At 49.1% G+C, this 15999-nt stretch overlaps 3 protein-coding genes across 4 annotated transcripts; 2 read left to right on the top strand and 1 right to left on the bottom strand.

Annotated features, from left to right (window-relative positions):
• The first annotated feature begins 171 nt into the window (after nucleotides 1-171).
• LOC6499841 (glutathione S-transferase 1-1) lies at nucleotides 172-1454 on the top strand. Its single transcript, XM_001953757.4, has 2 exons — nucleotides 172-310; nucleotides 682-1454. The coding sequence occupies exon 2, from the start codon at nucleotides 686-688 to the stop codon at nucleotides 1313-1315; it is 630 nt and encodes a 209-aa protein (XP_001953793.1). The 5' UTR covers nucleotides 172-310; nucleotides 682-685; the 3' UTR covers nucleotides 1316-1454.
• A 169-nt stretch (nucleotides 1455-1623) lies between these two features.
• Nucleotides 1624-5135, top strand: LOC6499843. Its single transcript, XM_032449661.2, has 3 exons — nucleotides 1624-1699; nucleotides 2081-2766; nucleotides 4435-5135. Exons 2-3 carry the CDS (start codon nucleotides 2095-2097, stop codon nucleotides 5080-5082), a joined length of 1320 nt encoding a protein of 439 aa, XP_032305552.1. The 5' UTR covers nucleotides 1624-1699; nucleotides 2081-2094; the 3' UTR covers nucleotides 5083-5135.
• Nucleotides 5079-15360, bottom strand: LOC6500721 (cadherin-89D). 2 transcript variants are annotated; one of them, XM_032456407.1, is made up of 12 exons: nucleotides 15127-15360; nucleotides 12695-13041; nucleotides 11927-12636; nucleotides 10908-11868; nucleotides 10678-10847; nucleotides 7521-10619; nucleotides 7305-7373; nucleotides 6969-7205; nucleotides 6103-6408; nucleotides 5838-6023; nucleotides 5574-5780; nucleotides 5079-5508 (listed from the first exon to the last, which is right to left on the bottom strand). In XM_032456407.1, exons 1-12 carry the CDS (start codon nucleotides 15212-15214, stop codon nucleotides 5175-5177), a joined length of 6714 nt encoding a protein of 2237 aa, XP_032312298.1. In that variant the 5' UTR covers nucleotides 15215-15360; the 3' UTR covers nucleotides 5079-5174. The 2 variants fall into 2 exon arrangements, with proteins under 2 accessions (XP_032312298.1, XP_044574209.1); XM_044718274.1 differs by having other exon boundaries at nucleotides 5355-5508; nucleotides 5578-5780.
• Nucleotides 15361-15999: the final 639 nt, after the last annotated feature.

The raw sequence follows: 15999 nt of genomic DNA, 5'->3' as shown, positions 1-15999 counted from the left end.
CACTATATTACAAATAACTGCACACGACCCTATGTATATATTAATCACACTACTAGCGTCACTATTTTTTGAGATATTAGTTAGCATGTTTGCTGTATGTGTTGGCAGAACAGGCCAAAAACAAAAAAAAAGCCAACGGCAACCTCTCTTATGGTGACTCCCCCTTTCACGCCAGCCCCTGTTGTTTGCCGGCATTATGGCGACCAGGTCCGCGAGTTATAAAAGCGACCTGCTCTCCGGTTGCCGTTCAGTATCGCTTCTCATTTGGTACAGTGTACATCGTCAGCTCCAGCAAGCCCCAAACTAAATCGTAAGTTTCAGCTCCAAAACTCCAGCCTGTGCTAGTGTGTGTTTGAGTGTCTTGGCAAACAAAAAAAGAAAAAAATTAGAAACAATGTGTACAAGAAATAATCGTGGAAAATAACCAAATCATTAAAGGCCCAAAGACGGTCAGAGCTACGACATGACATCATGGCCTGGGACCGTAGTTTTTGTTAATCTCTGGTCAATTAAAGCCAGCCTTTGTTATTAAAGCCAAGCTGAAATTATAGAGCGCGTCTAATTATGGCATATCTTGTCTGATCTCAGGCACTTGAAGAAATTATAGGGCTATTTAAATGACTGACTGTGTTTGTAATGGAGAGAAGTCTCATTTCTAACGCCATCTTCTTCATCCGATAGAAAAATGGTTGACTTCTACTATCTGCCCGGCTCCTCGCCCTGCCGCTCCGTCATCATGACCGCCAAGGCCGTGGGCGTCGATCTGAACAAGAAGCTGCTCAACCTGCAGGCCGGCGAGCACCTGAAGCCCGAGTTCCTGAAGATCAATCCCCAGCACACCATCCCCACCCTGGTGGACAACGGCTTCGCCCTGTGGGAGTCGCGCGCCATCCAGGTCTACCTGGTGGAGAAGTACGGCAAGACCGACTCCCTCTACCCCAAGTGCCCAAAGAAGCGCGCCGTGATCAACCAGCGACTGTACTTCGACATGGGCACCCTCTACCAGAGCTTCGCCAACTACTACTACCCGCAGGTGTTCGCCAAGGCCCCCGCCGATCCCGAGGCCTTCAAGAAGATCGAGGCCGCCTTCGAGTTCCTCAACACCTTCCTGGAGGGTCAGGAGTACGCCGCTGGCGATTCCCTCACCGTCGCCGACATCGCCCTGGTGGCTTCCGTGTCCACCTTCGAGGTGGCCGGATTCGATATTAGCAAGTACGCTAATGTCAACAAGTGGTACGAGAACGCCAAGAAGGTGACCCCCGGATGGGAGGAGAACTGGGCCGGCTGCCTGGAGTTCAAGAAGTACTTTGAATAAGCCTGATATTCGAGTTTATTTTTTATACTAATATTTATTCACGATCGCAAAATACAAACAAAAAACAATATAATTCCAAATTCGCCTGTTGCAGTGCACAAATAAATAAGTGTTCGCTTTTTTGAATGCATAAAACGTATTAGAGTGAATTTTTATATGTATACCATAGCATATCGTATATGGGATATGGCGGATGGATGGGTCTGTGGGCTGGGGAGCAGCTCGTTTCTCTCTCTTTGCTGTTTGGGGAAAGAGACTGGTTTGCCAACTCGCTCTTAGCTGGCGAATGGCAATAAAAGCTCACGTCTCCCACGAAATTCATCAGTGCAAATTGCCAAAGGGAGAATTCCGGAAGCCGACAATAGAGACCATCAGCATAGAATGGTGAAAATTTATCTTGAACAACTGTATGAACATTCTAGAAGCTTGTTGCCGTTTTATGGGGAAAGAAACTGGCAAACCTATGCCTTGGGGCTTCTACTGCACCTGATCTTTGATTACTCCTTTGTAACAGAACACGTGTCTTCTGAAAATGCAATCAGATTTTGTAAACAACTCTCTGATAACAGAAGCCTCTGATTCCTATTCTGAAAGTAATACCCCCCACAAATACCTATCTAAAAGTACTTGTGTTGTGAAATACTTTCAGAGAAAAACATATCAGAGGTTTACATTTCCGAGTTAATCTAGCAAGCTCTGCCCTTAGAATCAAATTGTTATAAGTATCCCTTGGAGTAGTTATTCTAATTCAGAACCTATTTGCAGCTCATCTGGGAAACATGCTGGACTTCTACTACATGCTCTACTCGGCGCCCTGCCGCTCCATTCTGATGACTGCCAAGGTCCTGGGACTGGAGCTCAACAAGAAGAAGGTCGATCTGGACGCCGGCGACCATCTGAAGCCAGAGTTCGTGAAGATTAATCCCCAGCACACAATTCCCACTTTGGTGGATGGAGATTTCGCCATTTGGGAGTCGCGGGCAATCTTGATCTATCTGGCGGAGAAGTACGACAAGGACGAGAAGCTCTACCCCAAGGATCCGCAGGCGAGGGCCCTCATAAACCAGCGTCTGTTCTTCGATCTGGGCACTCTCTACCAGAGCTATGTCTACTACTACTATCCCCAGCTGTTCGAGGACGTGAAGAAGCCGGCAGACCCTGATCATCTGAAACGGATCGACTCAGCATTCAAGATGTTCGACACTCTCCTGGAGGGTCGCCAGTACGCTGTCCTTGACAAGCTAACCCTGGCCGATGTGGCTCTCCTGGCCACCGTCTCCACTTTCGAGATTTCCGAATATGATTTCAGCAAGTATCCGAACGTGGTCAGGTGGTACGAGAATGCCAAGAAGGTGGTTCCCGGCTGGGAGGAGAACTGGGAGGGTTGTGTCTACTACAAGGATCTGTATTTGACCGACATCCTTAAGAAATCCCCTACTCTTTACTTTGTTTATTAACGACTTGCCCCTTGCCTTAACTAATTCACTTGTACTTATGTACGCTGATGACGTTAAGCTATGCCTTCAGTATAAATTCACTAGCGCCCAGTCTAGACTTCAATCCGATTTGGATAAACTTCAAAATTGGTGTTTAGCAAATAACCTAAAGCTTAATGGATCGAAATGTAAACTTATGTCTTTTTACCGATCTAGTCCTCACCAGGCTATGTACTTTCTCTATGGGAACGCCTTAGAACGATTAACTCAGGTTAACGATCTAGGTGTCCTATTAGATTTGAAACTTAAATTTACCGACCATGTATCTACCATGGTTAATAAAGCCATGGGTGTGCTTGGTTTTATTAAAAGATGGTCAAAAGAATTTAATGACCCGTACATAACTAAAACGTTATATACATCACTGGTCCGTCCGATTCTAGAGTTTGGATCGTGTGTCTGGAGTCCTCAATATGGAGTACACCAAGATCACATTGAATCTGTACAAAAAAACTTCCTTACTTTTGCTCTTAGGGGACTTAATTGGGATGCAAATCTTTACCTCCCCTCTTATCATAGTAGACTTTTACTAATTAACTTACCATCATTAACAAATCGTAGAACGATGCTGGGTGTCATGTTTCTATATAATCTTATTTATGGAAATATAGACAGCCAGCATTTACTAACACGTTTAAATTTTAACATTCCTAGTAGAAGGACCAGAAACTTTCGTCCTCTACTCCTCAGCCATTGTAGTTCGACATATGCCCAACACGATCCGTTCAGGGTATTATGTTCGGACTACAATGGTCTCTACCACATCTTATCACTTTGCTCTACTAACAATCTTAAATCGCTTATATTAACCGCCTTATCTATGCAACACCCTTCCTCGTAATATCTTTCTCCTATTCCTCGCTTATCTGTCTCGGATCTATTCCCGCGATTCGAGCCGTACGTTACGCGGCAGCGTCCCTCGGTCGGTTGGACGGGAGGTGGGCTGTACGTATGCAGTGGGCACCGCGCAAAAAAAAAAATAATTTAAAAGTACAAAAATACGAATTTACTACATTGCTTAAATAAAGAGTCTCCATATTTAACTTGAATTTAAGAGTTGTCGGTTTAGTTTCGAGAACTCCAGATAGGGGCTCCAACTCTTGTGAAATACGTAGGGGCACGGACCTCCAGTTCAAACATTTTCAGGAGCGATAAGATAGTGGTACGTGCCAATGCCAAACCAGATCAGATACAGCTAATAAATAGAAGAAAAACAATTCCTCCGTGTTGATAAGTTGCTCTTATACTTGTACCCCTCTCTTCCTGGCACTCTCTTTATTGGGTTAAGCCCGTGAAAAAATATTTGCCAATTATCACCTGGACTTAATTGAACTATCAGCCCACAAAAAAGCGTATTTTTGGCCATCTATTGTGTATAAAAAAGTGGTGAGCCGCAGAGTACTGCTCAGTTGCTGATCGTTCTTCGCCACCAACAGTGCTCTTAAATTTGTTGTTTGTTTGCCTATCTGGTAAGATTATTTTTGTTATTAAATGTGTTTTTTTTTGCCTCCTCATCATGGAGATTATGTCACTGCGATTCAGCAGGTGCCATAAAAAAGAAAGTGATTAGCTGTTCGCGGAGAAAAAAACTTGATCTTGATGAATCGCTTTTTTTACAGATAGCTGACTTCTAACGAGATGGATTTGTATTATAGACCCGGATCTGCTCCCTGCCGCTCCGTTCTGATGACGGCCAAAGCTCTGGGCGTGGAATTCGATCGGAAGATCTTCATCAACACTCGGGCCGGAGATCAGCTCAAGCCGGAGTACCTCAAGATCAATCCCCAGCACACCATCCCCACGCTCCACGACAACGGCTTCGCCCTGTGGGAATCGCGGGCCATCCTGGTCTATTTGGTGGAGAAGTACGGCAAGGACGACAGCCTCTTCCCCAAGGATGTCCAGAGGCAGGCCCTGATCAACCAGCGTCTGTATTTCGACCTCGGTACCCTGTACAAGAGCTTCGCCGAGTATTACTACCCGCAGATCTTCCAGAAGCAGCCGGCGAATCCGGAGAACTTCAAGAAAATCGAGGTAGCCTTCGAGTTTCTAAACATCTTCCTGGAGGGCCAGGAGTTCGTGGCCGGCGATACCTATACCGTGGCCGATATATCCTTTTTGGCCAGCGTCTCCACCTTCGATGTGGCGGGATTCGATCTGAAGAAGTACTCCAACGTGGCTCGCTGGTACGAGGCGGCCAAGAAGCTCACGCCCGGCTGGGAGGAGAACTGGGCGGGATGTCTCGAGTTCCGCAAATACTTTGATAACTAAACTCTCGGATTTATTGCACTGATTACTTATCAATAAAAAATAACTTAACTAGACGTCTAGCCACTAGGGATTGCACTGCTTTTCATTCTACACTAAAATAACGAGTTTGATTTGCTAAATTCGAGTGGTCGCCGGAAGGACTGCTCCAGGTTGTGGAGTCGCTGTTCCAGGTCGTTCATCGAGTTGCGCAGGGCATGGCCCCGGGGACGTAGGGAGATCTGTGGCGAGCTCTGCATCAGATCGTCCTTGACCCCGGAGAAGGAGTGCCGCACGCAGGAGCGCTTCTCGAAGCGCGTGTTCTGATAGTGAGGCTGGTGGCCGAGATGGTGGTGCGGCTGCTTCTGCTGGCGGTGCTCACAGTTGGCACTGCGGCAGTTGTGGGCCACCAGCGGCTCATCGGTCTTCAGTGAATCCTCGTAGGTGTCACTGGAAGGGATTTAATGAGTTTATTAAGGTACAATTTGGGATTAATAAACAATAAGTAACCTCACCTACTGTCAGTGTTGGGATGTGGCTGGCGGAGCTCCAGATGAGCCTTGGCATGTCTGGGACACAGGACCTCGGGATTGCTGCGCTTGGAACCACTGTGCTGGAAGGAGTCCGGAGAGGTTTCGTACAGCTCCCGGCTGCTCAGGAACTCCACGCCAGAGTCCTGACCCGTCGAGTGCAGCGAGAAGAGCGACGTCTCATAGTTGTTCCTAAAAATCAAAAAACATCACATCTGGTATCTCTAAGATTTCTTCGCAAGCACTTACAGATTGCTGACTGGCTGGCAGGCATTGTATTTGAGCACAAATGGAGTGCTTCCAGTGCTTCCCACTTGGCCATCATTTGGTCCTCCTCCTGCCGCCGCTGCTGCCGCGGCCGCCTTGGCTGCAATGGACTTGGGCAGTGGGACGTCGATATATTCCCGCTGCTGATGCTGTTGCTGCCGCTGTTGCCTGCGAGATGGGAATGGGAATGGCAAGTCAAGTGTCTGATTCCAGAATGGGAAACACGTCCAACCGGCTCCTCACTTACTCGTTTAGGTATTGGTGGTGCTGCTGCTGCGTGGCCATCGCCTGCTGGTGGTGGTGATGCAACTGCTGCTCCAGTTTCTCGGTGGCGGTGGCCGTCGACTGGGTCTGGGCCGAGGAGCAGACGGACTCCGGCATGAAGGCGCTGTTGGGGCGCTGGCTTCCCGTGCTTCCCTTGCTGCAGCGCTGCGTGTGGTGTCGCTGCTGCCGTTGGTGGCGCTGCTTCTGCCCACGAGTAGATCCGATCCCGGCGATGGTATAGGTGAGGCCGGCATCCGAGGCGGAAAAATCGCGCTGCGACCAGAGCCGTCTGGAAAAGGGGAAACGGGAAGAGCTTACTATAAGATACCATATGATATTCTTTTTTAATTTCTTCAAGTGTAATTGTAATGACTCTCAGAGTGTTTGGATAGAACGTCTTCATCTGATGGCGTTTTGATTGGCATTCCCATTTGGGGGGATTTGAGGCTGAAGTTGTCAACAGATCTTCATTTAATTGCCTCGTGTTGCAGTTGCAGTTGCAGCTTTTATTGTTGCTGTTGTCCGCCTGTGTTTGTTGCTTTTTACCGTTATAATTTAATCGGACAGGTGACAGGAGAAGGCCTAATGCCATCCAGCCGGTTTCCTCAAAGGCAAAAACCAGCAACTTGCCTGCAACACCATTTGCAACAACATCAGCAGCAGCAGCAGCAGCAACAATACCAGCATTAGCAACAACACGAATTGCAATTAACTTAAGATTTATTGTGGTGTAAACTAAAACATTATGGCTACTAATATAAGATGCATCTATGAGCTACATTGGGAGCAGGCCCAGTAGACAGTCTTTCGGGTGCAGCATGATCTGCTCTTTCCAATATCTATTCATACCGTTTCTGCCGCATGCACATGTAGCAACAGGCCGCCACCAGGGCCCCCAGGCTGACCACGGTCAGCAGAATCACCGTCACGAACTCCAGGCCGCCCATCGAGCCTGACGCGGAGGCGTGGGCGGGCCGGGCGGCTTGACCAAACTCAGCCAGCTCTATGATTCGCGGCATCGACTTGCTGCCATCCAGTTTCTGCTGCTGCAACTGCAACGCATCCAGTTGCAATCCGGCCAGGGAGCTGCAAAAAGCCAGTCATGTCCATTAATTTCCCCAAAGTGACATTTGTGGGTCAATGGGTATGGGAGCTGCAGGGGCAGAGGAGGCTGGGGATACTTACTCCTGGAGCTGCTCCATTTCGACGATGGAATTTGTGTGCGGATCGACGGCATAGATGTAGGCATTGGTGCTGCGGAATGGAAGAGAAAGGTGGAATCCGTTAGAAGAGGATGAGGTGCCTCGATTCCGTCTAATGGCCAATTTGCATATCAATGGACTCGATTCACTGAGCTACCGATTGCTAACTGTTTTGGCTTCGAATCTTAGATCAACTTACGCTGGTTCCAGTAACCCAGAATGTGGCTCCAGCAGTCTGACCCGCACATCCTTGCCAATGGCATCGCTCAGCGCCTCCATGAGTCCTTCGATGCGGCGTTCCACTTCCACGGGCATCCCTGCCACCACCAGACGCACTTGCTTGGCCTCGTCGATGATGTAAACAAAGACGTTGACGATGCCGCTCCTTCCATCATCCTCGCCCAGGCGATCTGTGGCCTTCACATCGAATCCATAGAGCCGTTCATCGTTGGGAAGATCTCCCAGAAGGCGGATGTTACCAGTGGCCTCGTCGATGCCGAAGAGTCGAGTGGGTTCGTTGAGAAGGCGATACCGTATCTCGGCATTCAGGCCCTCATCCAGGTCGGTGGCAATGACCTTGGTAACAGGATACCCGAAACTAGCACTTCGTGGCAGGACGGCGACGATCGGCTGCCCGTTGCCCCGGAACTTGGGGGCATTGTCGTTTTCATCCGTGATGTGGACTAGAATTCTGCACTCATTGGGTGACAGTCCTTCGATGCGCTCATCCACCACAGGATACGAGACTCTCGCAAAGTTCCTGGCCTCACGACTGAGCCGGTCGGCCCTAATCCTCAACTGGTACCTGGATATGTGCTCCCTATCGAAGGGCTTCAGGGCGTAGAGCAGCATGTTTTTGGCATCGTATTCGAACGGAGGATGGGCGTCCGTTTCGTCCAGACCCTCCTCCAGCCACAAGGACCACCGGTAGTTTTCGGGATTCAGGCCCGCGGTGAGATTCAAACGCATCACCTCAATGGGCGCCTCGTTGTTTTCCATCAACTTGACCTCGTAATAGGCGTGCTGGAAGATGGTGACGTTCGCCGGTGGCTCCGGCTTGGGCGTGGACTTCGGAGGATCGGTGACTGCCTGGCCCTGAAGATTGACGATGACCACTGCAGTGGCGGATAAGGCTGGACTGCCCACATCCGAGGCAATGACCGAGACATTCAGGTGCTCGTAGTCGTTGTAGCCATTAATCCGGGACACTGTGGAAATGGTGCCATCCCGGGAATCAATTTGGAAGAGGGGCGCCTGCATCTCCTGGTGCCGGATGGAGTAGAGAACCAGGCCGTTACCATTGCCCACGTTGTCCTTGTCGATGGCAGTCAGTTGCTTCACAAAAGTGCCCGGCTGGGTGCTTCGATCCAGGTAGGCCTTATAAACCGGCAGCATCAAGGTACGATCTGCCACATTCGGAATGTACTTCACGGCCTTTGTCTGATCGTCGTAGCCTATGAACTCGGGGCTGTTGTCGTTGATGTCCAGGATATTCACTTCCACGTCCACACTGCTAGACATCCTTTGCAACAAGGGGGCGTTGTCCGTGGCTATCACGTGGAAGTTGTACTTGTCCTTCAGCTCCCTGTCGAGTTGTCCGCTGATCTTCAGGACTCCCGAGGCGGGCTTTATGGTAAACGGCAGCTTTGGATCACTGAGCGTATACGTGATATTCGCATTCTCCCCAAAGTCCATGTCGATGGCCGTCAGCTGCCCCAGAACGCTGTCCTTGTAGTCGCCCTCGGGGGTGTCGAAGCTGTACCAGGACTTCTTGAAAGTCGGGGCGTGGTTGTTCACATCCATCACGGTGAAGCGCAGGCAGGTCGAGTCTTTGAGGCCATCTATGTCAGTCACCGTGAGATTCAGCCAGATCTCTATGTTGGCCGAGAGAGGATAGTTGACAGCTACCTCTCCACTCAGCTTGTCGATGTTGAAGTACCGCACTCCCTGGACCCGCAACATGGGCATTCCGGGTGAGCGCTCCACCTGCTCGCCCCGGAGCTCGTAGTGCAGCTGGGCGTTCTTGCCGAAGTCCTCGTCGCTGGCACTCAGCTGGAGCAGCTTGGTGCCCACCGGCGTGTCCTCGTAGATGGCGAATAGAGGACACTTTATGGACACCGCTCTCGCCAGTCGCCTTCTTGCCTTGGCCCTGGCCACCACTCCGATCGAACGCTCGCTGTCCCTGTGCAGCCTGGGAGAGCCCGGTATGTGGTAAGGGGGCGGAGCAAGCATCATGGCTGCCGTGGCCTGTGGAGCCGTCATCCCGCTGGAGCTCTCCACGAAATAGATTTCCATGTCGGTGGTGTACTCCCGGATCTCCAGGCGCGAGTCCTTGAACACAGAGATGCGCTCAAAGACCGGAGCATTGTCGTTCACATCCGCCACGAGAATGGTCAGATGGGCGTAGCCGGAGAGGCCTCCGGTATCGGCTGCTATGATCTTGAGATTGTAGAGCTGTTGCTTCTCCCGATCCAGGCCTTTTTTCCCGGTGTACGAGATGCGGAAGTAGGGGCCAGAACTCATCTTGAAATTCGATTGCATGAAGGTGGTGTGCAGCTCCTGGTACTTGAATTCGTCGTTCCACTGATCCGTGAGATTGAAGATGTTGAAGGCCCCGGTTCTCGGTGGCATCTTGTGCTGTGTGGCGTTCTCCAAGGAGCTGCCATTTACGTATTCGATGCTGAACTCCTCACTATAATCCCCTTGCAGCTGGACCCGGAACTCCGCATTCACTCCTTCGTCGGCGTCCTGTATCAGGATGGCATGATTCATGGAGAGCTCCGTGCCCACGGCGCAGTTCTCGTTGATCAGGCCCACATAGGTGAGGGCATTGAACTTGGGGGCATTGTCGTTGACGTCGTCCACCTTGATGTTCACCTGGTAGATTCCCGCTCCACTCACTAGGCCCGTACTGTACTCCACAATGACGGTCAGCTCGTAGCTATCCTGCTGCTCCCGATCCAGTCCGATGAGGGTCAGCAAGGTCCCATCCTCGGTAATGGAGATCTTGTTGACCACCTCCTGCTGGTTGGCGATTATGTATCTCAGCTTCAGGTTGGTGTCTCCGGCCAGGCGTCTGGGAAACCGCCTCTTCGACTTAGAGCTCCGACTGCGATTGCGACTCCGGAATCTGCTGCCCATTGTCAGGTTACGGCCGGTTGTCTCGGAGGGCATTTCTCGGAAGGTGCCCAACTCGTTGTTGACCAGGTTGAGGCCGTTTTTGTAGAGCAGCTGGCCAATTATTCCACCCACGACGTTCTCCTCCACATGGAAGTTGATCACGTTCATGTTGATTTCCCTGGAAGGATTCGTTGTTACCTTCCTTGTTTGTTTTTTGGAAATATAAGTTTACTTACTCTATTACGGGTCTCAAGGGAACCTTTTGTTCTGGCTTGTTCACTATATGGATGGTGAGATTGGTTATGAGGACTCCCTCATCGCTGAGTTCTGCCGGGGAGGCTATGGTGGTCAATGCGGAACTGGAGCTGCGGGACATCACCAGAGACTGCGAGGAGTTGGCGAAAAGCTGTAAGGATTGAAGAATATTAAGAATCAGGGGAAGAATCAGAAAATATCCTTTACTCACGTAGTTAGCCACGGCCTCGAATTGGTAGACCTTTCTTTTAAACTCCGATAGCTCTCGGATCACCGTGATTATGCCCGATCGCTCCTCGATTGCAAAAGGAACTCCCTCGGAGTAGGTGTGCAGGAGATCGTACATAATCTCGTCCTCGCCGTCGTAGATGAGGGTGGTGCGGACTTGACCCACCGAGGTGCCCAGCGGGGTATTGGCCCCCACCCAGAACTCGTAAGGCGCCCCCACAAAGTCTATGGCCTGGTCATCGATGGTGGCATAAACCTCGATCGTAATAACCGCCAAGGAGAAGCGTCGCTCCGAGGGATTGGTGGGCTGATCACTGGCCTCCACGAAGACGGCGATGCGACCTCTTCGCAGAGGACCGCCCACATAGATGGTGCCGTTCTTGTTGTCCAGCCGGAAGGGAATGTAACCACTGCCCTTGGGCCGCTGCAGTTCGTAGAGCAATTGCCCGTTGGGACCCTCGTCCGGATCGTGGGCAGCCACCTGACCAATTACATATCCAATGGGCGCCGTGATCGGAACCTTGAACTCGTAAAGATTTCCATGCTCGAATTTCGGGGTATTATCATTGGTGTCCAAGAGAGTGATTTCCACTTGGACTCTACTGGGTCCTGGTTTCTTTAAATGCTTGTCGTCTAGATAGGAGGGATTCCTCTCCAGAGCCTCCACATTCAGGCGAATGGAACGTCGCTGTTCGCGGTCCAAGAGGCGGTCGTCTCGCACGGTAATCCATCCGGTGCGGGAATCAATGCGGAAGGCACCGGCTGCATCCTTGGTCTCCACAAGATTGTACAGGAATTCCGAGTTCTCGCCCTGATCCCGATCGATGGCATTAACCTGGAGGACACTAAAGCCAGTGGGAAGATTTTCCACGATGGATATATTATAGAAATCGGCCTCGAACTCGGGAACATTATCATTCAAATCCATGACCTCCACTTCGATGCTGTTCAAAAAAGTCCATCCATTATAAAAAAACAAAAACTAATTAACTTTAAGCTCACCGTGCCAGAGCCTTTTTGAGGGGATTGTCCTTCTGTCGGGCCTCCAACTGCAGGACAAAACTATTCCCCGGCAGACTCTCCTCCTCCAAATCGATTTCCTTCTGCAGATACATCACCCCGTTGTGGGGATTAACCCGGAAGAGCTGCCGCTCATTTCCGGAGATGATGTCATACACCAGGGTGGCGTTGAGCGAGTCCTGGTCGAAAGCCATTATGGGCGGGGCGAAGTACAGAGGAATCCTTATGGGCACTCCCGTCATCGGATAGAACTCGTTGATTCTCGTCCTATAGACTCCTTCCGTGAACTTTGGCGGCAGATCGTCCACGTCCCTCACATTAATCGTGATGGTTGTGTTGGCCTGATTGGCCGGAGTGCCCCGATCCCATGCGAAAATTGGCAACTTGAACTGCCGGATGCCATTGTCAAAGTCCAGTTCACGTTTCAGTATGAGCAGTGGGCGGTGGGGACTCTTCAGGGCAAAGTACGGACTGCCATCGGCCGACAATTGCTCCGGCACGGTGGACATGCTGAAGTGCACCTCGGAGTTCGGGGTATTAGGCTTGTCCCGATCGAAGGCCTGCACTCCTTCGAAGATAATACTCTCCACGGAGGTGTTCTCGTCCACATCTACCACATAGGGCACGTTGAGGAACTCTGGAGCGTTGTCGTTCACGTCCTCGATGTAGACCGTGATGGATAAGTAGCTGCCCTGTAAGTCGGAGCAGTCAAAGAAGGGTAAGGTTATCACTCCGTCACGGCTTACGAACCTCTTCAATTTTCTCCTGCCTTCCGGCGCACAGAATCCGGAACTTAAGCAGGTTCCGCGGCACATCGCGATCGACGAGGCGCTCCAGGGAGCGAGCCAAGGTCACAACCAGGGTGGTGGAGTTGTGCTCCGTCAGATTGAAGTACTTGTGATCCGCACTGGGATCAGCTCCCTTAAGGGAGGCCGTGGATCGGGGGTAGGCCTGCAGCCGGAGGATCTCCTTGCCGACGGGGGCATCTTCGCGAAGGCGGATAAAGCGGACACCTTCGCTTTCCGCCGCGACACCATCGAGCGTGTGAAACGCACAACTGCTGGTGGGGCTGGAGGAGCCGGAGGAACTGGAGCTGGCTGAAAAGTGGGACACACAGATCACAGATTACATGGTGGAAAAAAGTAAAACTTTGACAAATTGTTGTCTTGTTTATTTGGGCATGCAAATTTTCGCGCACGCTCTGAGAACCGAAAACGGAAAATGTCAGCCAACAATTGCAGCTACGGACGTGCGAACCGAAAGGAGGGGCGGTTTTGTGGCAGGGGGCGTGGCAGAACTGGCGCCAGACTAACCAAAAACTTTCTACGTTTGTCGCGTGGCCCATTCCACAGCGATTTTTATGTGCAGTTGCAAGTTGCAACACTTTTCCACATGCATTCAACTGTCTTTCAGCGTCAAGTGTTGCTGTTGCTTCTGTTGCTATTGCTGCCTCAGCCTGTTGCAAATTATTTTCTGTCTTCCCACCCTCATGACATAATTAAGCATTTTTTGTATGCCTGCCCCAGCAAACAGCAACCCGAATGCGTTCCAAGTGACAAGAAGACTGCCATACCACAATGTCTAACTCGCTGACATTTCTCCGGGCTTTTCTTTTCTGTTTTTTTTTTTTTTTTTTTTTTTTCGGAAGATCTCCTGCAGCGAGAAATTATCATTGTTGGGGCAGATGCAGATGCAGATGCAGGTTCAGATTCAGTGAAATCTTGGCCATCGTCAAGCATCTTCTCTGCAGACTGCAGCCAACTTTTGAGACTTTTTCTGTGGCCCCTTCGGTTTATTGTTTTATTTGCGGCTCAGCTTTAGTTTGTTGGCTGCCGCTTCTTGTTGCATTTGCCCCAGCAGTTGTAATTTGAGATTGCAATTTCTATTATTTACTTGCAGTTTCTGGCCCAACTCGGTGTGAACATTGCAGTTTGCATTGCAGGGTTTCTTTTAGCTAAGTTGCCAAGAAATTCAATTAAATATGGAAATATGGGAGGTATCATATAAGTTAATATACCTAAAGCCAAAAATAGTAGAAATTCAAATGAAATTAGTAATTAAATTATCTTTATTATATTATAAAGCTATCAAACTCTTGAGGCATTGTCTTAAAAATAAACATAAATTCTATTAAAAAAGAATGAGGATTAATTGACTTTCATTTGTGAACTCTTGTGATAGACAGTCACATAAAACTTAAAAAACTTTTCATTCACATACTCACAGAACTCAAAAGAGTGAATTAAAAAGCTGCTTAAATATCCAATAATGTTAAATAAAGTTTAGCTATAAAATTCTCAATAAATTTGGAGACTCTATAGGTCCAAATGATACCCTATTTAACATAGACCTTCAATCTTTAAGTTTCCCAACCACATTCTAATAATTATGCAGTTCCATTCCGATTGCACTTAACACTTTCAAGATTGGATATTCTTTTCGTAACGGTTCTCCAACTCATTTCCCACAACATAAATGTCATTCTCATTGTTCTCATAAAACAGAAATTATATGTAATTCATATGCACCATTCACATACGACCCGAGTTGCTAAGTTGCTAGTTGGTACTAGTCTAGCAACAATTAACTGAAAACTCATTCATATTTCAACCGAGTTTAGCCATCAACTAGAACATTAAGCTCAGGTGGTCATTCCAAGTAACACAAACGCATTAAAAGTCTCTTATTTAATTAGAACATGGGGGCTATTCGAGTTCAGAGCCGGAAAGAGCAAGACACTGAGGTGGCCGAAAGGAGCAGGTTGACGAAATGGGTCGAAATGGTTGGGCGACAAGTGGGTCACAGTTGTCAGTTTGTTGCATAAACAAATTATCTGGTTGCCGCACTGCGATAGTTGTCCCAATACAAAATCGATTTCCTTGCACATTTTTTGTCGTTTTTCGTTTTTCGTTTATTTTTTTGGTTTTGGTCAACCCCTGAGGAAAAGCTGTCGCAGCAGCATTTAAATTTGAAAATTGGGTTATTTAACGGAACGAGCCAAACGAGTTGCAATCGAAAGACTTAGGCGACAAACTGCGTCCAGGTACTTGATTTACGCGAGCCAAACACATTAGCACTGAAACGGAGAAAACACACACACTATGGTACACACACTGGAAGATTAATGATCAGATCCCGGCCAGCTTAAAAAGGCTATAACGGCTCTTGGCCAAACCACTTGCCTTGCACTTGTCCCGTTTTCGCCGCCTGGCCTATGACAAATGACCCGCCGAGGAGGAGAAACCAAAAATGCAGATGCAAGTGGGCCATATCCTGGGCTTTGTATGGGATTATTTGTTTTCACAAAACGTTTATCCGCTAGTTGGCCAAATCCGAATCTGGCACTGGCATCGCGCTCCGCGAAAAACAACAAGCAACCGACTAAGCAAACACCTCGCGATCAACTGAAGCTATCTTCAGGTAAACTCCAGGCCGAGCCCCAGCGATGAGACTAGTTTTTCACACACCGAAGAAAACAAGAAAAGCCACGACAAGTGGCAGCAGAGCCCCAGCAGAAGAAAACCCCGACTGGAAGACTGGCAGGTGAAAAGTGGGTGGCGGGGCAGCTAGTATCCTTGGCTGAAGAGTCTGAAACTCAGAAACTTCAGAGACGAAACCGTTGCGCTACTATTATTTATTATTTCTATGGTGCATTGCGTGCTGGCAAAAAAATAAAAAAAAAAAGACAAGCAAAATAAATAAAGACAAAAGCCCAAGTCGATGAATGAATGAAAGCCAGGCAGAAAGCGAGAAACAAGGAAGAGCAACAGCAACTCGTAAACTCGTAAAAGTATAAACACAAAAGTTATTAACATAAACATAAACATGCAGGCAAGTCGTCCCCCAAAGCCCCTAGGCCCTTTGGATGCCCCATGATGATGAAGATGCCGCAATGGAAAGCCGGAGTCAGCAAGTCAAAAATCAAATAAACCCAAAACCCACAGAAGACTGACGACGAAGACAGAAGGTAGTAATGGGTGCGAAACAAAACCCATCCCAGACAATGGACCGATAATCCACTGGGTCCAATGGATCGAATGAGGCCCCATGCTCCC

Source organism: Drosophila ananassae, chromosome 2L, assembly GCF_017639315.1.
Source record: "Drosophila ananassae strain 14024-0371.13 chromosome 2L, ASM1763931v2, whole genome shotgun sequence".
Taxonomy (NCBI): domain Eukaryota; kingdom Metazoa; phylum Arthropoda; class Insecta; order Diptera; family Drosophilidae; genus Drosophila; species Drosophila ananassae.
This window is presented reverse-complemented; position numbering and strand designations above follow the sequence as displayed.

Bases quoted from the DNA above. Each gene is read 5' to 3' on its own strand.
- LOC6499843 (XM_032449661.2), top strand. From the start codon at position 2,095: ATGCTGGACTTCTACTACATGCTCTACTCGGCGCCCTGCCGCTCCATT. The intron at 2,767-4,434 runs TATTAACGACTT...TTTTACAGATAG, and splicing joins CCCCTACTCTTTACTTTGTT to CTGACTTCTAACGAGATGGA.
- LOC6500721 (XM_032456407.1), bottom strand. From the start codon at position 15,214: ATGGCCCACTTGCATCTGCATTTTTGGTTTCTCCTCCTCGGCGGGTCA. The intron at 12,637-12,694 runs GTTCGTAAGCCG...TCCGACTTACAG, and splicing joins GGCAGGAGAAAATTGAAGAG to GGCAGCTACTTATCCATCAC. The intron at 6,024-6,102 runs GTAAGTGAGGAG...CCCATCTCGCAG, and splicing joins CACCACCAATACCTAAACGA to GCAACAGCGGCAGCAACAGC.
- LOC6499841 (XM_001953757.4), top strand. From the start codon at position 686: ATGGTTGACTTCTACTATCTGCCCGGCTCCTCGCCCTGCCGCTCCGTC.